We start from the raw sequence: 22,649 nt of genomic DNA, 5'->3' as shown, positions 1-22,649 counted from the left end.
GAAAACGAAGACCTAAGACCCTCCTACGAAAACGAAGACCCCCTACGAAAACGAAGACCCCCTACGAAAATGAAGACCCCCTACGAAAACGAAGACCCCCTACGAAAACGAAGACCCCCTACGAAAACGAAGACCCCCTACGAATACGAAGACTCATTACGAAAACGAAGACCCCTACGAAAACGAAGACCCCCTATATATACCACCACATGCATGTCATGTCTCTCCTACTAAATCTCGTTTTAGCTTTAAAGCAGTCACATTGAAGGCTCCATGGGGCTCTACTGTTGAAATATTCCGTATAATATAAATTACAGACGTACCAAATTCAGAATTCAAGATTTCCGTTAGGATCTTCGTTTTCGTAGTGTGCCTCATGAACATAATCTTTGTCCACAAAGATAATACCAGCCTCTTTTGAACTTGTTTAAGTAATATGTCTTTGTTTTCGGGATGGGTCTTCGTATTCGTGATGGGTCATCGTTTTGGTGGGGGGTCTTCGTTTTCGTAATGGGACTTCGTTTTCGGTTCGTAGGGGATCTTAGGTCTTCGTTTTCGGGGTCTTCGTTTTAACTCGTGAGTTGTAGATACGATGTGGGGAATGGCACTCGCTCGCTCGCTCGCTCGATTGGTCGATTCCTGTAAACTTCTTTTCCATTTTAGTCTTTTGAGTGCATTTGATAGTTTTTGGCGAGCAGTAAACAAACGAAATGGCGACCTTTGTTGCTAAAATAGTGGTGGGGTGAAAAAGAAGCCAATGATAATCTTAAAAGCGTTTTTTTTTCGTTTTAGTTTCAACAAGCGGCGCCAGCGACTGGCAGGCATGCAAGGATTCACACTTAAATAACAGAACAACCCTCGTTTTTCATAAAATTGTAATTTACAATCCTTGGACTTGAAGACAATTCGAAGATTTATTGAAAATATCACTCACTGCGAAGCGCTCGGAGTTCACAGATGTTCAAAAGCTTTTTCTGTTATGGCGTGAGATTGAGGACAAAATCATTCATTATCGGACGTACCGCGAAAAGCGTAACAGAATTACTTATTTTTTCCGGGCGCCATATATGGTGCTGGTAGTTGGTAGAATTTCTACAGTGACGTCACTTTCCTACAAGCAAAGAGGCATGGCTGCTAAGCTGATTTAATGCGCGGGCCGCGCGAAATTGAACTGCTTATTCCGTCGGCGGATTTATCGGCAGAAGTCGGAAATGACGGAGGTTTCTGCGAGTTCTTCTGCTAGTGATAATCCTAGGGTATGTATTCATTTGATATTTATGTTATCTTCGGCATTTCAATGTTTCAATTTTTAAGCTTAGCATACCTACTGAAAGCTTGAACTTAATCGTATTCGACTATTCCAGTCGCTGTTTTCGCTCGATATAGTCGCTCTCCTTGTCACCATCTCCGAAACTTATCGTTCGAAACTTATCATCTTCGAAATTTATCGTTCTTTTTCCCGATAACTTTCAGCTGGAATTTAGTAGGAGCCCTGATGATACTTGCGTTTCGTACGATTTTCGACTGTGAAGTGTGAAATTAATCACAATCGCCACTTTTATCTGTATCAACGCTACAGAAACTTTTTTGTTTTGCTTGTAAGATAACTGTGACGACGCTTCAAGTTTTCGTGAATCTTTTGTATAACTGATGTCTCTCGAGTGATATTACATGTTAAGTATCAATAATACGAGGGCATACATACACGGACTTTACACGCATTTTATGCATATGTAAAGTGCTACAACACGATATCGGAATTGAAGCCTATTTGCTCTCCATCAATGCGCATGCTGTGTCACTTGGAGCACGTTAAAGCAAGTATTTCTCGGCTTTATACGAATTACCCTTTATACTACTTATGTGCAAATCAAAACAAACATCCAAAGGTATTTCACTACAAATATCCGTGCACAATTTTCAGCAAAATGTAGGCTATTGTGTTTACTATCCTTCATTTTACACAATGCTCGACCACCAGGAAAACTTCCTGAGGGTGGATCACAAAGATGGCAATTCCGGCCCACCCCAGTTGGAGCGAAGTAATCAGAGGAAAAAACCAAAAACACGGAAACAAACATATGCAAAGGGACACAATAAACAGTTTTGCTTTCACCAGACTGGAATAACATTAATAACATGCATGTCTTTTCATTTAGTTAACATTTACCTAGAAACCTTATTGTTAAAGCCTGTGCGGAGTCCTTGGACGCACCGGAATTATACTTCTAGTTTTATGCGTTTTCAGCGCTTTCAGTTAAGTCTTGAGTCTTAAACTTTTCTCATGCCATCCTAGCATTCCTAGTGGGTTATTGTGCTAGTAAACCCCCAGGTTTTGCTCTGCAATGACCAGTAATTTGCCAGTGGTTTTTAGGGGGAGGAGAGGAGAAAGCAAGTGATCACTTTTACATTAATAGCTAATATGTATCATGCTTTCCTCATTTTCCACATGGAACAGTTTTCGTTTGTTTTCAAGTAAATCATTTTATATCATAGATGTTGCCTGAAGAACCAATGTCTGAAGAAGAAGAAGAACAGGAAGAAGTGGAGGTACAGCTTTATGTACTTTAATTGTAATAGGTGTGCACAGTGGTTGCATCTTAGTTTGTGAATTAAGTTTGTGAGACATATAACCACTGAAATGTTATTGCATTTCTGTAAAGAAAAGTCTTAAAATTGATGTGAGCAAAGGTAGTATGGTTGCATTGTAACTTGTACTGCTGAAGTTAAGTTTAGATTTATAATAGACTTGTTAACCTTCCTTGAGATTGTTGAATGGTGATCAAGTATTTTCTTTGACAAATTTGACTGAATGCTATTGCACTTGGGGCTCTCTTACTATTGTGACAAGTTACTACACTTGTGCCTTCAACAAGGGTGTGTTTAATTCAGTGTGTAGGCTTCACTGTTCATTTGTACATACAATATAATTTTAAAAGCACTTAAAATGGAGCAATAAATTTATTGTCATCTTTTTGTGCTGCTTATTTTACAGAATTCATCAGCATCTGAATATGAAGATGCTTCTGATTCAGAAAGTGATGGAAATGATGAGGTAAATTCTTTTTTCTCTACATATTCATAAAAATATGATGACTCTTCAGGTTGTTTAAAAAAATTAACTAGAAACACTTTCAGCTCTGGATTTCATAGCTACATGTACATGCATTAAGTGGTTTAAGTTTGGCTTTTTTCATTACATTGATGCTAGAATTAGAAAATATCCAAAGGAGAGCTACACGTTTTATCTGCAAGAACTCTGAACTCTCTAACAAGGACAGATTCTTGAACCTTGACCTCCTACCTCTCAACTACTGGCTGGAATATCTTGATTATTATTTCTCTACAAGTTTATTTATGGAATTATTGTTATTAATTTAGATAACTCTGCTCAATTTTATAGTGGGTGTTCCCATTGGGGATCTTCTGGGCTTTTTCTCAACAACAAAACTGCTAAAACATCTCTTTTCCATGATTCCTTCTTCATCCGAATAACTAATCTGTGGAATGCATTACCTATCGCTATAAGATCAGAGGTAAAGTTCCTTTTAAGAAAAAGTTAAAATGGTTTTTTATGATAGACTAAGTTCAATGTTCAATCATTATGATATTTGTTCTTATGAGTTAGTCTGTCTGAAGTGTCACTGTGCCAATACTATAACATGTTGTTCTTGTTAATTTCTCAAAATTTTTTTCTTTTTTTTTTTTTTCATTATTATTTTTATCAGGGTACCAGGGAAGGGTTGTCAATTTTTTAGGGAAATGGTTAGGTGATGGGTTTACTTAGCAGGGGACCTAGGGTTCTATTGTATGCCCACCTACCTCAAGGCGAATTTTGTAAATAAATAAATAAATAGCAAATAAAATAAGTTAATTTTACTATTCACTGCTTTCAACAGGTCAAGATTCAATGTTTCAATACGTCATGTTTTTAGAGTCCACCCATTTAAAAACATATTCATTTTTAAACACTGCATGTTTTTTCAGTCAATTTATATAAGTTATAAAAATACTTCATTACACTTAATGGGTGATTTCACTGTAAAACTGAACCTCTGAAACTCATGCAGAAAAAAGAAATTACATCCACATTAATCGCATTCTTGATTACCTTTGGCTTGATTTTGACTTACAATTTACAGTAGCTTGGGTTTGGACACGTACTGCATTATGATCATGCCAGGATAATTTTATATCTGAGGTACAAAATTGATTCATTGCAGAGTTTTTATTTTAAATTTCCTACTTTATTTCTTTTCTTGTGCACAGGACAGTGAATTCATGGACTTTCTATCTAAGCTAAGGGGATCAACTGAAATCAAAGAAATTCTCAACAGTGATGGCCACTGTTCCATTCCAAGAATAGTGGAAGATTATGAAGCAGTTGTTGGGATAACAGCCATCACTGATATCAGAAAGGAGGGGCCTTCATCACTTCACACGTTGCCATTTATTAACTCCTTGAGGGAAGTATCCTCTCAACTGCAAACATTTCAGGCCTCTCCTGAGACTCCAGATGGAACAGCCTGTGGTTCAGCGCTGAATGCTGCCCGTCAAATTTTGTATTGGTCATCTGTTTTTATTTCAATGATGGAGGCCAGCAATACAGGGCAGCCTACATGTACCGTATCATTATCCACTTCCACATCATCCACATTGTCAACACCAACATCATCTACATCAGTGTTAGCTTCATCAACATCATCTGCATCAACATCATCTGCATCATCATCATCTGCATCAATATCATCTGCATCACCATCATCTGCATCAACATCATCAACATTGGCATCATCTAGTTTGACATCATCTGTATTAACATCATTTACCTTGACATCTTCTGTATCCACATCACCTACATCATCTAGGTCATCTTTATCCAGTCATAATCCACCTGCTACAACTTGTGCATCTTTGTTGTCAAATGTTATTCCACTATCAGTGCAACAGGACCTGCATCCTTTATCCTCATTTAATCAGCAGTCTTCCCGCTCAGTAGTAAATCCTCAACCTTCCGCTTCAGATACTCTGCCATTTGGTCAGCATTCTCTATCATTTCCTCCAGTTTTTTCTGCTACTGTTTGTACAGCGTCTCCGTTTTTTCATGCTCAGCTATCTTCATCAACTCCACTCCTACCTTCCACATTATCTGGACAACCTGCAACATTGCCTCCTCAAGCTCCCTCTATCTCATCCTTGCCAGTGGAAGTCACACCATCACCATTACAACAAGTTTCATCATCTTTAAGCCTGTCACATCCGTCATGTAGTCAGCCTTCATCTTCACAGTCAAGTGTCCATAATTATTCAATTTCATCTATATTCCGCCCAGTCATTTCATCCACTGCATCCACTGGCTTGCAGACATTTCATCAAAATTCTCCTGCTCCAGCTCTTCAGCTATCTTCACCCTCAGTTTCATCTGTTTTGTATCATCAAGTGCCACCAGCATGCTCTTCTGTGGTATTAGATCCTGTGACTCTTAACATCCATGCCAAATATGGTCTTCCTGGTCAATCCTGTTTAGACTGGCTAAATTCATTAACAATTCCAAGAAATGTTGAAAGTCTGGAGCAAGTGAAGGAGATCTGGGAGCTTGGAAGCCAACATTGTCCACCATTAAGAGATTGGACTATGCTAATGAGGAACTTTAAGTCATCCAAAGGACGAAATACTTCCATTTACAGTCAACGTAAATTTATTTATTTATTATTTCAACGTCATGGGTTTGATGTTAGCAGCATCTCTTCTCAGTACAATGAAGTTAAACCTGGTAAACTATACAAACTTTTAAACACTAGTAAACAAAATTGATGAATGTTGTTCCTGAAATCATTGACTACATTTTAATTCCTATCAATAAGTTAAAGCCTTGTATAAGGTAGCTGGTGGCCAACAAAAATTTCCCTGCTTTCCTGCATGAATCTTGACTGTTTACTTTGTTACTGGTTGTTTTCAAGTGCCGTATTTGTAGGAGTGCTTGAATTACATCTTGTTGGTGTTTTTAATTATTTAGACTTAACAATAACTGGTCAATTTACCTGGCAGTTTTCTCGATGTACATGTAAATATACGCCTGCAGTTCATTGTGGTAGTTTTGCTCAACATTTTATGCATGAAAAGTAGCATCTTGAAGTTTAATTTTCATGTGGCTTCTCAATACTTGTTATTGGTTTTACTAGCTAGTATTTCTGCCGTTTCCTCCACTTGCTTCTTGCTCGGCAGTGAACGAGAGGAAATTAACGTAAAATTTGAGATACTTACAGTTTATCGCATTGTTGTTTTATAGTAATAATCTTTAAAAAACTTTTCATAGGACAGATATTGATTATTCCCTATTGTAGCTATTCAGTGTGCAACATTTTTGATGGAACACTTAGTGAGATCTACATTTGTAGACCTTAATACTTCTCACCCATGGATCGAAATACATTTCATTTGATTTATTTCAAAAAAGGAAAATGCACGACGCATTCCATTTTAGTTTTTGCATGGAACTCCTCTGATTCTCTGGAGGTGCTGTCATGATTTAAATGAAAACTATTTCAGGCCCTTATTTGATCCACTTCAAATGTACAAATACCTTTCTTGTAAGACCTTTGACGCATGGAAGTAACAATTTTACTCTGACACCATACAACACCATTTATACTGTTTCCATCTCTCCCTCGTTTCCATTTTCCCGTTCCTTCTTTCGCTTTCGCTTTCCTTTTCCCTGTCCTTGTTTGTCTCCCTTTCTTCCCAGGTTAGGGTTAAAGGCCGCTTGGTGTCTCCAAAGAGGATCCAGAATGTCGGCCTATCTTATTTCCCTAAAAATAAACATTTGTTTTCGATTTTAGGAAACAAAAAAGAACCTTTTCCATTTGTCGGCTCAAGAGGTTCTTGAAGTTAAAGGCTAAAGAGGTTCTTTAGCCTAACAGGATCTTAATCGTGGGTTATGTTACTGGGCGTCTTTATACGCGTTTGGCCGTCACATTTGCCCGCTGGAATAATATGTTGTTTTAGCGCGAGGACAAGAATTCCAACTTGCAATTGTGACGGCAATGCGCGTGTATTGCAAGTAAATACGCCCGTTGTATCGACTATTGATTGAGGTTGTTATAAAATAATCGTCCTGTATGGGCGGTGGAATGCATATTGCTTACACCTTGTTGCATTGACGTCAATACCAAAGCAAAGAACAAAAATGGAGTTAGTTAAATGATAATACGTTTCAACACTAACAACCGTCTATTGCTGCAAATTAATTCTGCAATTGGAATAAATAATTAGCATAAATTAAAGTTTTTCTGGTGCCATTTTCATGCGCAATACTGATTTAGCTCATTTCAATTAAAATAAGGGAATGTAGATCACGTGCCTAATTACTTCCTGTCGTTGTTGTTATTGTTTTTTTTTTTTTTTTGCGTTTTGCTTGTATCTTTTTCCTTTCTGAAATGACAACGTTACGGCGATTAGATGTCTTTCACAACGTAGAGTTTTGTCTGGATCCGCATGGCATTAGTTAAACCGTTTCACCCGACTTAATTTCTATTTCCTTGGCTTGCATCGTCCTTGTCGCCAGAGCCGCTTGTCCCTCTTAGCCGGCTGAGCCCGTGCACGAGAATCTTGGCCGGTTTTACACAAAAAGAACGGCCAATCAAAGGCATGACAGGACGGAAAACGCATGCACTGTAAGTACCTTCCCGTTGTCCCATACAAAGCCTTAGAAAACTTTTCTAAGGCTTTGTATGGAACAACGGGAGGTACTTACAGTGCATGCATTATCCGTCCTGTCATGGCCGTCGTAAAATTACTTTGTTATACAGGAGTTTGAAATTGTTGCTTCGACTGGCTCGATTTTAAACTCCCTTTCAAATCCGGCCGACCAAATCATGTGTCCCGAGAACCACTTGTTTCTCGTGCACAGGCTAAGAAGGACAAGCGGCTCTGAGGATCAGAATGGGCCTGAATATCATTGTGAACAGGCTGTTTGGTCAAGAACGTCTTTATTCCATCTTTTAATTCATTTAATGAACGATCGCATAATGCGATACATCTACTGACCACAAATTGCGTTTTCACGTAATATGTGTTGTAAAAAGTAAAGGCTATAGTCCATACTTTTTATACCACATATTGCGTTAACGCAATATGTGGTATAAAAAGTAAAGGCTATAGTCCATACTTTTTATTCCATATATTGCGTTGACGCAATTTGAGGCTTTAGTAGATGTACCACATTTTGCGATCGCGTTAAAGCGTCTTACTATTCTTTTACCAGGTTTTGCGTTATTACAAACTGTGGTATGAAAAGTATGGACGGTATAGCCTTTACTTTTGAAACCACAATTTGCAATAACGCAAAACCTGGTAAAAGAACAGTAAGACATATTTTTAAACCGGAGAACGAACCTCGCAAAATGTGGTACATCTACTAGAGCCATATATAAATCGCGTTAACGCAATATATGGTATAAGTAGTCTTCCACCCAATTTAGCTGAGGTCCTACTACTTAACTGATTAGTAAAGGGACTGATCTAGAACTCCAGCATCCATAGCTGACGGGCTTATTTTATTTATTCTGTTTTGTTTTCCTTTCATTTATGGGCAATTGAGAACAAGTTTCCAAACGTAATTGTGTATAGGTATTGTAACTTTTGTCAACGATTAAACTTTAAACGCGGAATATGGGACTTCTAATATAAAACGCAGTTTGCGGCGACTCAATCTTGGTCTGATTAATGAAAGCTATGTTTCGCGATCAGATTCTTATAGAAAAAAGATGGGGTTTTGGTATAAAACACATTTTGCGATGTTTCAATCTGTGTCTAATTAATGAAAGCCATATTTTGCGATGAAATATTTAACGCGAAATATGGGATTCTTGTATAAAACGTATTTTGCGATGTTGCAAACTGCGACTTCATTAAACGCCACAGAATGCGACACCTCAAAATATGGTTTCTTGATGAGCACGATTTTCCAAATTCGCGAGACACAAACACTCCACTGGAAAATTAATTTTGGTTCTTGACGAATTTTTCGGATAAGGTACTTCTGAGAACCCAGGTTTTGCGATATCTCAAACTATGGCACATTTTAGGAACACATTTTGCGATAACTCGATCTGTGTCTTATCGATGAAAACCATGTTTTGCGAACAAACTTTAAACGCAAAATATGGGATTCTGGTGCAAAACGCATTTTGCGATGATTCAATCTGTGGCTCATTTAACAAACGTACAAAGATTCCCTCGTTTTTATTTTATGGCGATTTCTGATTTCTTACTTTACTTTAATATTTGGGAGGTAGTCATGTTGCGAATATATCTCTATATATATACGGGATCATCACCTAGTAGTGGTGAAGTGGTTCGTGTGCCTCTATTAACCCATAGAGGTATGCCGGCGGGAGTCCCAATAATATATTTATACAGGGTAACCCTACAGTACATGAGCATTGTTATTAAAGGGGTCTTTTGGGTAAGGGGGGGGGGGAGGGGGCTATAACCAGGTGAATTTTTTTGCTTCCAGGTATAAGGGCCTATAATTAGGGGGGACTTGAGAAAGGTTTCGAAGAGAAACACGTCAATACAAATGGGTGGGGGCAATACAAGAGAGCGGAGCGTGCAACAGCGGTAGAGAGGACATAATGGGAAAAGAAGCACTAGAAGAGATCGATGAGAATGAAGACATTCATTGACTGCTGCACCTTCAACGATTTGTCCATTGAAGGCTCCTTCTTCCAACACAAGGAAATACACAAAGTAACATTACCTACACCTGCCTTCACTAGTACAATCACATGGATCACATCACAGTCTCAAAGAAGTGGGAAAAAAAACCCTTTTTGATGTTAAAGTCACAAGAGGATCGGATGTTGACTCTGATTATCACCGTGTGATTGGAATGTTTGAGATGAAGCTTGCTCAAGAGTATAGTGACGACAGTAGAAGGTATTAGTCAGAGTGGTTTTAATATAGTCAACTCTCTCTCTCTCTCTCCAGTACCCCTATCACCTATGCTTGCTAAGTCATTCCTCTAAAAGAGAGTGGTATGGTAAACCATTTATATAAACCATGAAAAACTCCATGTATGTATATTGAGTAGGACTGGAACACTATACTACCCGTTCAAATCCTAGCACAAAAATAATGTTTAAGTTTCGAAAAAAAAGATTAAGTTAATAATTAATGACAGTTGATTTAACAATCCAGCAACATAATATTATTGATGTTTCTTTTGAATTTCCTAGATTTGTGGTTGGTGATCTACAATTACATCAAAACTGCTTCTTTTTTATTTTAACTTTCATTCCCAGGAAAAAATAAAAAAAAATATTTAGGTATGAAGTTCAGAAGAGCTGATGTCATTAAATGTTTTGCAAAGAATTACCAACAATATTTAATCGAAGATGGAGTCAGATACAGTTAACCTTCACAAACAAAACATTACAAAAATGATATATAAGACAACTAAATCACATGACTATTTTGAGCTCAAATGATTTATTGCAAGGCTTGATGAAAAGAGTGGTATTAAATGAATCAAAGACTTTCTATTAATAAATGAAGTGAAAATCATTGGGAAATCATTCTGTTTCTTTCTAAAAAATTGCATTGGCTTGAATACTTCCCAAATTTGCTTCCTTGCCAGCTGTTAAGAGATTGCTGTTGTTAACTGTTTTATTTGGGAAAAGATCTTAATATAGTGTACTCATGTACCATTTTAAATAGTTAGTAAGAGCAATATAAAAAAAGATAGTGAGCCAAAGTGTACATTTTGTCAACAATCATGTCAGTCTTCCTCAGATCCAGTGAATAGTTCTTCACTTTCATCTTTCCTGCTGCTGCTGTCATTTTCACTGTTGGCATCTTGTTCATCTTCATCATCAACTGGAAAATCAACATCTGACATCAGATTTGTGTAGTCCTCACTATTATCACTGCATTCTAATTCATCACCAGAGTTCCCATCATTACTGTGGTGATCACTGTCATCATCATCATCATGGTCATTACCATTATCATCTGCTCCCTCCAGCATCATTTCTAACACATCAAAGAATGGTGATGCCAAGCTGCAAGAATTAATTTAAAGTGAATCTCTTTCAACTATACAACATGACATCGAATGTGTTTGATGGAGACTATGAAAATCCATCAAAGTGTACAATAATAGCTGTGTTCCAGAAAGAGCATGGGCCTGCTAACAAGCCAAGTTTTCCAGGGTTGGAAACTTAAATTTGGGAACAGGCCAATCCTCTCACTTTCTGTGCTCTTCACATGACCTGCACTCACCCAATCTCAGTCTAATTCATAAAAAAAAAAATAATCAGACTTAACATAACTTAATGACATCACTCAAAAGAACAATTTGAATGCAGTTCAGTCAGGGAACAAAATCAAACACAGAACCTTTTTTAAAGTTTGCTGACCAAACCAATCAAACCAAAACATACTCGATCAAAACAATTCAAGTGATCATGGTTTTCTTCTTGGGGGAGGGGGAGGGGGAGGTTTGATTTTGTTGTATGGCATTTGCAAACTCCATCAAACTCAATCAAACTCAATCGAAAGAAAGAGTTTGATGGAGTTTAGAAACCAAAAGTTTTCATGGAATAGTCTGGGTTTGTGTCTCAAAGGTACAGAAAAAGAACTATATAAATTTATATACTTGCTGTCTTGTTTTTATCCTACAGTCTAGACCGACTTTTCTTGTATTATTTGAAAAATTTTATTGCTTAGCTTTTAAAACCAGTAAAATTTTTATTTTTAGTCTAAACATCATGTGCATAAAATAATTTACCAGGCTTAGGAGGTTTTTTGTGTTTTCATGAAATGGGCAACTGAAATGCTTAGATCTAATGCCTGTTCTGCAGGACAATAAATCACCCATCAAAAAAATTGTTCATGAGCCAAAGGATAATTACATGTTGAAATTGCATTTTTTTGTTAGTGAATCTGAAATACATGTGTTATTTAATGAAGTACAACCAGAGGTTTTCAAAGATTGTGATTTTTACCCTGTTGAACTGACACCCTCAAGGCCATATTACACAATGCTCACAATTTCTGTTTGCAATAATATACAAAAGGCTGCAAATTGCATGTTTGACATGTCACACACAACAACTTGTCTGGTAATGTTGAGAAAAGTAGAGGACAGTTCTACTTTTTTGTGCAACTTGCAAACCAACATTTTGCAGCATTGCAGGTTGCCAAAATGGGGTGATTTTATTAAGGCTCAGGGAGCCTTAGTATGGTAGGTATGTACCGTATGTATGTATGTATGTATGTGCGTATGCACGTACGTACGTATGTATGTATGTATGTAACATGGCCTTCATTACAAATCATAAGCCTAATACTGTATACTGTATGAATAAGCAACTTACTCAGGTCTAAAGTGCCCAAATTTTGGGAAATCGTGCCTCCTCCGCGAACAAAATCTGCATCTACTTTGGCAACGCCAACATCTGGCCAACGTTTTCGTCCTGACCCTTTCCTCCTCCTCGTCAAACCACTCTAGCCTATCCACCAACAGGGACGGTACCACCGGGTTTTTGTCTTCCCTTATTAATTGTTTCGATTTCATTAGTTTTATTCGCCAGGACACCAACGTTAAGAGTTGAGGCGATGGCGCCTCGCCTGGTTGCCATCCTCCCAATCTTCCAGGGGAGATGTCCTTCAGCTGCTTCTTCGTATCCTCGTTTGCGGTTTCGATCAGCTGGCCAAAGAATGCGCTCACCCCTTCTAACACCGGGTTTCCTTTAACCTTATGCCCCGCTCTCGATCCTGCCTGACAGGCAAAGGTATAAATTGCCACATCTAGCAATTCTGTCAGCTCTTCTGGAAGGCACTTTTTCGAACCTGTTGTCCCAGACGAAGATGTAGCACACGACGCCATTGAGGATTTCGACGAGATGTTATTTTCCATCGTTGTCGAATTTCAATATTCGCACCTCAAAGAGCTCGTTTTCTGATTGGTGCGGGAATAGGGGTGCTTTGTTACCATCATTGACTGTCTCCATCCAAATATGGAAGTCAATAAAAAGGCCGGAAATAGGAAATAAATCACGAGGTCACAAGTTTTTGCCTAGGTCAGAGAATCTGTATAAATGTCAATGATTGTCAGTGGCCAGTTGTCAATATACGATTAAAGATGCCTTCCTCTAACCCACTGTCATTCCTGCGTCCTCTGTACGATATTGCTGTGTGGCAATTTATTTTGATGAGCGGCTACAAGGCAATTTCAGGAAGGGAATCACCCCGTAACACGCACATAAAGTTCACATGGAAAATGCACGAGGTCGTGGCTAATTTTTTATGTAAACTGTTAGAGGTACGTGCCTTCGATCACTTGCAATCACAGCTGCTTGGTGAAGAAGTAAAATCGGCGACTGGAAATTGGGAAGTTGGAAAAATAGCAACAACCAAACTGGTCGAATGGTGTCAGGATCAGTGGCGGAGAAAGGATCCCCGTCTTCCTGGGAGCAATGCAGCTTACTTCGAAAACGAGCCGTTAACCATACCATGGTTCGATAACATCCCCGTGTGTCATCGGTGCGGGGTGCCATGCCCAAGCTGCAGAAATGAACTCGCTTCTGAATTACCCTCCGAGATGTCCACAGCCCGGGCTATTTTAAACTTCGATGACATCCACGAGAACAACCAAAACGCGGGTGATGATGAGAATGCTGACAAGAACGATGACGAACGTGGTAATGAGCAAGGTGGTAACGCACCCAAGGAACCCGAATACTGCCCTGCAAGTCCCCAGATGCGAATGCAGTTAAGATCAAGGAAAAGGAAGCATAATGCCTCCAACTAATTTGGTTCAAACAGTTCTTGCTATATTTCGATGAAAACGCGTTCAAACGCTTTTTTTACGTTAAAATACTATGCGAATCAAAAAGGTGATTTTTCTGTTCGACATTAAAATGTGCGCAGTGGGTTCTTATTCCTGAGATGCGTCGCACGCATAAAAAAAGAAAGGGATTGCTTGCAGCCTAGCATTGCATATTTTTATTACTGCATTCAGCTTATTGCTATTTGCTCAAGTGGTCCTTACATTGTTAAAGTTAAGCGAAAGATCATTGGGATGTTCATTTGAGGCTTTGCAGAAAATACAGAAAATACAGCGATAATACAACCTTGTATCCAAGCTAGTGAAACGTTGTTTAAATCGACAAAGTTTTACAAGTTTGGGTACTTCAATAATCATGTATATCAGAGATACTGTACTGGTCAAAGAACCTCTTTTGTTGTAATATCTATATAGACAGTGACCAATCACAACTAGAAACATTATGCTAAATATTGTAACATCTATCAATAAAATTACTAATAAAACAAGGTTATGTTCAGATTTGTAACTCTAAGATGATAGCATTAAAATTTTAAGTTAATTAAGTTTTAACAAGATTTAATAAATCCCAAAGTCTTGCCCTGAATAATTAGTTTATGCCAGTGACTACAATATATCAGCAGCCAGCACCACTTTGTTACAAGCAATAACTTTACAAAAGGCCTAAAAAAATTGAAGAGGTACACTTGACTTGTAATGTAACATAAAATTCACCTTGTGCCAAACTGACCCACACATGACAATAAGTGTGGAAATTGAATCTGGCACAACACGATGAGCAATTATGGTAACTGATTTCTTTTTGGAAAAATGTTATGTTAAAAATAAAATTTATGTAGAATGTACAAAAAATTCTTGGGAACGGATAATTATTGAACTTAAACATTATTTTGCAAACATGGAAAATTTTCTACCAATATTTCATTTGTAAATTTTTGCAACTTGATGTTATTGTTATTAGAAAATCATTATAATATCATTATTTTTACTCACTTTGCTAATCTGTTACTGTTCTAACTCAACATAGTAACAGTTTTCAATTCACTGATACAGACAAACTTGTCATAAACAGACACCAATGGGACGAGTGAATGCGTCTGCTTAAGAGGGAGGTCCATTTTTTGGGAGGTCAAAAATGTAGTATTTGTACATGGCTGGGACCACAACTTACTGTCTGCTAGGGGCAAGTGTCTGTTAGCAGAGATTTGACTGTAGTTGGGAAAATTACCATTTCAAATGTAGTAATACATTTATAATGAAATCCATTGCTTACTCTTCAGAGTACACAGTGATAAGAAAGCATAAAATTTTAATCAGCCACCTCAAATGGCAAAGCTAACGACAAGATCTATACTTTTCAAAGGATGCATTTAACAATGAGAATCCACAAGTACTTTTTTGCTGAACTACCGTAGAGGTTTAAACATCCACATTTTATGATCAAATATTGGATTTCCATCATGTTGTTCCTTTATCATTTCTGCTCTAGCATCTTGTGTGTACAGTTCAAAGCTACTGGATTTCCTGAAAGAAAGGAAAACCAATAATCATTCAAGCCAAAATGATTATTCTTCATTGACACATATTTTTTTTAAACAAGAATCTCACTGCAAATACTAGAATAGATTAAAATGAAGTAAGTAAAAGGACAGTTGAATTTCAACAATGAGCTAACCAACTGAATGCAATGGAACAATAAACGAAAGAAAAGGGGCTTCCAGTTTACTTAAGGCTGGTTTACAATTATTCTGGGATGAGCACAAGCATAAGTGCAAGCATAAGTGCTAGCATAACCACAAAAGGTGTTCACAGTAATAAGTTATCACATTGTGATAAGCACAACCTTAGACACCATGCACAAGTGCAGTGTTTTCACAATTCTGATGGATACTGCATGATAGGAGATAGGTCAACTACCAAAGTTGTGCTTGTCCTTGAGCTTATTTCACCTGGATTCCACCTTGTGAAATAAGCATAAGCACAAGTAAAAGAAAGTGTTTTTGTGTGCTTATTCCTGTGCATGTTTCACCTTGTTGCACATTGGCATTTTCTTGTCACAGAACTGAATCCCTTTTAAACCTGAAACTTTTGTTACTTTTAACAGAATACTTGATTATTCACTTCAGACATGAATTAAAAAATGCATTTTGCTTTTTAATTGAAGATAAGAAAGCTTTTCTGGCCTCATAACAATAGACCAAGATTTTTGCACATCACTAATATAAACATCTTGCCCATTTTAAAATGATAACGTAATGATGCATTACATCTACATAAACTTTATTCAAACAATAGAATGATACAATCTTCTGTTTTATTTTGTCATCTCATGAATTTCATGATACACTGCACTCTTGGCTGCATAAAAAAAAACAAAAAAAAAAAACAAAAAGGCTTTTTCACTTGTGTACATGTAAGTTTGAACATAGGTTTTTTAATTTATATGTAACATACCATCTCCCTGCTCTTTTTATGGTACTATCATCTGCCCCACAACGAGCAGCCCATCGAGCTGCTGATCGTCTGATGCTGTGCGTCGTGAATTCCTTCTCAAAAAGAGCCTTGGACATCTAAATAATATTGACATTCAGGAAATTAGTTTAAGTAGCTGAATGAAGCATGTATTCTGGCTGCTTCTCCTAGCTGATGGTTATCTAACAGCATGAACAGATACAGTTTTTTGACTAAATTAGTTACAGATAAATTTAAACTGTATACGTCGTACCTCAAGAAAGGTTTTCCTGTAGGTGGTGACCCCACGGGCACAGTTTCGCAGGACAGCACGGTTATTTTCCCCAACCCTTGGGAAAAGGTAACCCCCACGAATATCTTCAGTCAAATATGAAAATAATATGATCAGTTTTTGCTAGACAAGTTCATTTTGAAAGATACCAAATGTATCCAACCAGGAAAAAAAAAAAATGCTATTTGCAAAGTCAGTGAATAACTATATTAAAGTGCAAGGAATCTGTAGCCAAGGGTCAAAACCCTCTACTAATGGGGGGCACTTGATGAGTTGATGAAATTTGATGCGTTTTCTACAAATGGATGGCCATTAATACAACTTGAATGGGAAGGTCACATACAAAAGATCAACTTAGCAGGTACTCAAAATTCTGAAGGTGATTAAAAGCATTTTTTAAACTAGTTGCTTTTAAGACATGAACTTTTCTTATGTAAACAACACCACTATAGAGCAGTATAAATATTGAAGGAGAGTCCTCCCCTAAATCCACCATTACATGGTGAAAGCTCAATATTGCAAGTGAATAGTGGAATTATGGGGCTCAAGGGAAACTGTGGACAAAGTTGCTGGCAGGACACCTGACTCTTCCTTGCAGCCTGGCTGCTCCAGTTGAAAAAAAAAAAAAAAAGCAATTGGTTGAAAAATCCAGCCAGCTATGCAAGCTATAAGTAACCACCCCCGGAATTAAAAAATGTGGTCATAACTATAAATGGTTGCTTGCAAAAATGGAAGGCTAAAAACAAAGGAAAAGACTAATTGGTAGTTCACAAAAACAGATGTGCTTGGACCCTATGACAGCTTTCATTGCAGAATTTGTAATAATAATTAAAACAGGGTTTACATAAGGTGTGTAGTGGCAGTAACCAGAGCTGGTTGCTTAGGAGAGGTTGCAAGGAGAGCTTTGACTGTGTTAAAATGCTGTGGTTCAATTTTATTTCTTGATTCAGTTTTGATTCATCATTGCTCCCTTATAGGTTGATAAATGTCAAACAAAGAAAAATACAAATAGAACCAAGGATAATGTTGAACTAAAACACAAAATTCAAATAAATTCTTTACAAACCTGCTACAAGTAACCATGCAATAAGAGCAGTCACAGGGCACAACTGTTTGTTGAAAGGGTTACTCCACAGGGTAAGTGTAACACCTGAAATCAAATGATTGATGATCAATTCTTAGAATGGTAAAGCCAGCCTCGAACCCTTCCAAACCAAACCTTTTTGTACGGTTTTTAGAGGTTATCTTGGGCCCCCGTAACGATACCTACAATAATTATTGCTACCATGATTTAGCAAGGTTTGATTACCGATCCAGGAACTCTAACACCATCCTCATTGCTTCCATTTACACTAAACAATTTGATATTTATATTAATGACTTTACCTAAGACATGAATAATGACAGCATGTTGTAAGAAAATATTTAAAAATCAGTATAAACTTTTTAAACTCATTAATAATTTATCATTGTTTCAAATGCAAAGAAGGTATTAAACACTCAAGACAGTGTTATATCATTTATCTGAACACCTTAAATTTCATCAAAAATACTCTGCTTCATGTCGTAGTGTGTAGTTCCATAAATTATCCCTACCTATCCCTCAAAAGAGATTTTTCATAAGACCCTCACCCCCTAGAAATTCCAATTGAGCTTCCTACATTTCCTTAAAAGGTTTTGGTCTCTGAGACCCCACCACCAAGAATTTCCAATCCCTTCTGTGGGGGTAGTTTGGACATTTTCTGGAACCACACATTTAAAGTATGACTTCATTAGCAATACTTTATGAAATATTTTCCACAGGGTGAGGAAGGATGGTGGAGGGAGGTTCAGAGACAGTGATGGAAGGGAGGTGTTTTAACTTTAAATTTCTACTTATACATCTAGTATTAAAAAATAAACTAGGTCAAAAAAAATAACCTGGTTGGAAAAATGACTTAAGGATAATTTTGACCTGTAACACATATATACCCACCTTTGGCTTTTCTATCTGCCTTTGACCATGGTATTTTTACTTCAATTCGCTTTGGCAATGCAATGGGATCACCTGAAAATAAGATATTATATTAATGGTCATTAACAATATTAATAAAACAATTCAAAAGCAGAAATTTATAAAAACAGATTTGTAGTAGTAATTACTTGCCCAGCCCTTTCAGATATCAAGTCAGGAGTAAAAAATGTATACAGTAAATTATGAAATTGGCTTTTAAAATAAATTTGTGATAAATGTTACATATACTTCGTTGTTGTGCAAGACAAGCTATACACTAATCATTACCTAAGGTGAAATTGGCAGGTAACCTCAAGTTCTTCAGCTTGAGACGAAGAGGTTCCTCCCCTCTCAGGAACAGTGCAAAGGAAAACAATGTAACAGTCCATAACCATATACCTCGTAAACCCTATGAAAGTAAACAATTTTGTATCATATAGATAGGTATTGTACTGGTGAATAACATAGCATTACCGATTAGAACTACTAGTCCATTTTCTCCTGAAACAAAAAACAGAGCTCACGGGCTTCCTCAAAATGATTATGTCTGACCCCTCCCTACCAACTAGTTATGCTCCCTCCTTTAATTTCATTATTTATTTCTGATTACCTCTATTGTATTAAGGCAGTATGCACGCATGCGCAATAGCTGCTGAAGGGTAAATGGTGGTGCCTTCTTGGGCTCATAAGGCACCCTTCCATGCCGGGTGTCCTTAGCAGTAGGTCTTGTGGCCCTCTTCACAAGCTGCTTTATCATCTGAGTAACATCTATAACACATAGATAAAAAATTATTCTAAACCAGCAAGTCTCTTTTACACATCATTCCACAGGTGGCTGTGCTATTAATATATATAAACATAATAAATAAATTCACCTAGCCCTAAACAACTATTTGATAACTGTTCTAGGGTTAGAACACTATATCATTAACACACCGATCTGTGCTTGTAATCTAAGGAATGTGAATTGCAAATTAAAGCAACCTGCCTATTCAAAACTCTTTAACCCCTGAGGGTGACCAGCATCACATTCTCCTCAAAATATTTAAATAAATGGTTTACATACAGGAACTATTAAACAATAGTCAAGTGTTTCTGTCAAGGAACTATCTACTGATAGTTACCCCACAGAAATTTAATGTTCTTAAAACAAATATGAGCCCAAGAGGCAAAGTTGTGAGGGATAATATCCTAGTTTTAAGAACATCAAATTTCCAAGGGGCAACTATCAGACCGATAGTTGCAACTTGGATATGTGCACCCAATTAAATATGAGCATCGTGAGTTAGTTTTTACTTTTCAGGATAAAAGACTCAATTGAAAGCCGAAATTTAACAAACAACAAAAAAAAAACAGACAACAAACACACCAAATACAGTGAATTTGGTCAGTTTTTTGGGGCTGTAGGCCCGCTTGTTTACTGAAAATTTCAAAGTAGGGCACTATCCATCTGAGCATTTTTCTGGGATGGGCACTATAAGATGATAGTGCCCTCCACAGGTAGACACTATCATTGATATATTAGCTTGATAAATGAAGCTTCAAGAGCTAACGTGCTAGATTTTAGAACATCAAATTTCCAAGAAGCAGCTATCAAACCGATAGTTCCAGGACAAGGCATGCCAATTTTAAAAAAAATGACCCTAAATTATTTTTTTAACTTTCTGGATGAATGATTTGAAAGCTGACATTTAACAAATGAAAAAAAATGAAAAAAAACCGGCAAGAGACCCACCAAATGCAGTGAGTTAAGTGGGGTTTTCCAGTCTGTGGATGACTTTTATCCATTCAGGTATTACCCTCTGACCGGTGCTATGGGCTGATAGTGCCCTCCCCAGATGAACACTATCAGCCAAACTATTACTAAACCAGTCAGAAGCAGAGAACATTCAAGGGTAAACTATATCATAGAGAGTAGAGACAACATTAAGCTCATGAAAATTAAGGAAATGGTCAATAAATCAGGAAGAGAAATGAGCATTTCCTTTTATATTTAACAGCATCAAGCTGATGTGTAAGACTATACATGAATCATTTTATAACCTACCAGGTGACGACATGGGATTTCCCTTTGGCACAACTCGTTGAGAGCCATCTTCAGCAGTAACAATGGCTTCGCTGTATTGCTCCGTGTGCCCAAACGCACAGAACCAATAATTAAAGGCGGCTGCATAGCCCCTGATAACAGGAGGCTTGAGCCCACGACAACGTAATGTGCCAATTTTCTTCCCTTTTGTTTCACCCATCACCTCTGAAAAAAATGTTTTAAGATTATTATAAGCACATTTGCACATTTGCCTAAACTCGCATAGTTCTTATCTGGGTATAGTTATAAGTTTCTTGAAGTCCAGAGTATTTCGTTTAAACTGACCTCCACACCATATATTCCCTGTCTTACCATCTTAAAACACGTTTATGTTTAAACCGACAGACCAAAAATAATATTTGCTTGCAGATTTCTCATGCCGAGAAAAACATAAGTTCGCATGGTTTTTGGTCTCCCTGCAGAAAGGCCTCAAAAAAGAGTGGCAGCTTTTATGAATTTCTCATAAGGAGCGAAATCCTTCTCATTCGTAAACAGTTAGACTGTTTACATTCCCTAATTCAAGCGTGTTCGTTAAGTTCCATAGATCAGTTAATTCGTAAAGTCGTCGCCATCTTGAACAGGTCAGCATTAGATTCCATCCACCAAAACCACCTCGGTCGAGAGGGACTGAGATGGAATATTTAATGACTTGCAAAACATAACCGAAGATTCTCGGAAATCCGTAAGTGATGTAGCCGAACATCAAAAGCTGTAAATCCCATGATTCTTGAGGAACAAACAGAAACAGCATAGCGAGAATTTTAAGTCGCGAACCATTGATGGTAGACATGCAGATAATTTAGGATACGTAAATTCTGTTGATGAGGCGCATAAACTTATTGCGGAATTTGAAACAGGATTGACGACGCAGTTTTCTTTCTTTAAAGCTGTCAAAGGTTTCGGGAACACATATATATATTGATATAGCTCTTTAGCATTACAAAGCTTTGCTATCGCTATTGTGCATTCTCACTAGTTTATCTAGTTCAAGTCCTCTGGCATGGCTTGGATGATACCACAATTGTGGAATCATTCGGGTTAATTTAATGCTTACTCCTCCTTCCTCGGACAGAAGTCACAAAATACTGGGGGAAGATGCATGAGATATTTAAGGAGCAAAAATTCGTTTTTTACTGGTGTGCCTTTCCTAATTTTGGGAAGGAAAGTGTTCAATTGCCAGCACGGCATAGATAGAACAGCTGGAGAGAAAAGGAAACGAAAAGATGCAGAAGAAGTACTGTATATAATAATTTCTTTTTATCCTCAACCTTTGTGTTTCTTTCAACTATGGCTTGCTAATTCGAAAGGTCAAATACTTGAATGGGTTATATGACATTGATCTCAGAATACTTTTATGACAAACGTGATAACAGTTCAATCTTGGCTAAATTGAAGATGGTTTAGAATTTAACAATTATAAGAACTTTTCACTAACATATGCTGCTGACAAAGGAGAAAATATATGCAATTCTGCATTTTTTGCTTTCTATCAAGCAATCATATGTTTGCTCCATATCACGCTATGACACTTCCGTTTTGTCACATTCCAAAAAATAACTTGAGAAATACACTGTCAATCATCTTACACTGTTATATTTACCTATTACAGAAGGCTGGAAACAAAGATTTTGTTTTCAAGAAAATAAGATTTCTTGTCCAAGACACAAGGAAGTTTGACTGCAAAGCACAGATAAAAATGCGATAAATTTTATTTTTTTCAGAGAACAAGGTAGTTCTACTCATGTATAAACAGAACAAATGCGATTTAATAAATCAGATATGCGGCATGACTCCTTTTCTTCCATCCCCACTCAAAACAAGCAAACACACCTATAGAGGTTCCAGTCTGGTCTGCAAATGAAAAGGAGGAAGGTGATCACTGCAAAATTAAGCATTAGGGTTCTTATTTATAACATATTGATTATTGTATACTGATATCTAGAAATTAAGGTTGCAAGTAGCAGCCAGCTGAGTT

General features: G+C 37.3%; 3 protein-coding genes across 5 annotated transcripts; 1 reads left to right on the top strand and 2 right to left on the bottom strand.

Annotated features, from left to right (window-relative positions):
• Positions 1-1,119: 1,119 nt before the first annotated feature.
• On the top strand, positions 1,120-7,350 carry LOC149053677 (uncharacterized). 2 transcript variants are annotated; one of them, XM_089210153.1, is made up of 5 exons: positions 1,128-1,256; positions 2,497-2,550; positions 2,996-3,055; positions 3,404-3,536; positions 4,270-6,320. In XM_089210153.1, the coding sequence occupies exons 3-5, from the start codon at positions 3,015-3,017 to the stop codon at positions 5,812-5,814; spliced, it is 1,719 nt and encodes a 572-aa protein (XP_089066279.1). In that variant the 5' UTR covers positions 1,128-1,256; positions 2,497-2,550; positions 2,996-3,014; the 3' UTR covers positions 5,815-6,320. The 2 variants fall into 2 exon arrangements, with proteins under 2 accessions (XP_089066283.1, XP_089066279.1); XM_089210157.1 differs by lacking the exon at positions 3,404-3,536 and having other exon boundaries at positions 1,120-1,256; positions 4,270-7,350.
• Positions 7,351-10,644: 3,294 nt separating this feature from the next.
• Positions 10,645-13,048, bottom strand: LOC149053676 (uncharacterized). Its single transcript, XM_089210221.1, has 2 exons — positions 12,381-13,048; positions 10,645-11,063 (listed from the first exon to the last, which is right to left on the bottom strand). Exons 1-2 carry the CDS (start codon positions 12,920-12,922, stop codon positions 10,781-10,783), a joined length of 825 nt encoding a protein of 274 aa, XP_089066347.1. The 5' UTR covers positions 12,923-13,048; the 3' UTR covers positions 10,645-10,780.
• Positions 13,049-13,995: 947 nt separating this feature from the next.
• LOC149053675 (uncharacterized) lies at positions 13,996-21,289 on the bottom strand. 2 transcript variants are annotated; one of them, XM_089210201.1, is made up of 9 exons: positions 20,960-21,264; positions 20,636-20,839; positions 19,199-19,356; positions 18,877-18,997; positions 18,571-18,642; positions 17,662-17,745; positions 16,578-16,681; positions 16,307-16,422; positions 13,996-15,376 (listed from the first exon to the last, which is right to left on the bottom strand). In XM_089210201.1, exons 2-9 carry the CDS (start codon positions 20,832-20,834, stop codon positions 15,259-15,261), a joined length of 972 nt encoding a protein of 323 aa, XP_089066327.1. In that variant the 5' UTR covers positions 20,835-20,839; positions 20,960-21,264; the 3' UTR covers positions 13,996-15,258. The 2 variants fall into 2 exon arrangements, with proteins under 2 accessions (XP_089066327.1, XP_089066317.1); XM_089210191.1 differs by having other exon boundaries at positions 20,636-21,289.
• Positions 21,290-22,649: the final 1,360 nt, after the last annotated feature.

The sequence above is a fragment of the Pocillopora damicornis genome, chromosome 1 (genome assembly GCF_964200805.1).
Source record: "Pocillopora damicornis chromosome 1, jaPocDami1.2, whole genome shotgun sequence".
Lineage (NCBI taxonomy): Eukaryota > Metazoa > Cnidaria > Anthozoa > Scleractinia > Pocilloporidae > Pocillopora > Pocillopora damicornis.
The sequence above is the reverse complement of the archived record's forward strand: the minus strand, read 5'-3'. Positions and strand labels throughout refer to the sequence as shown.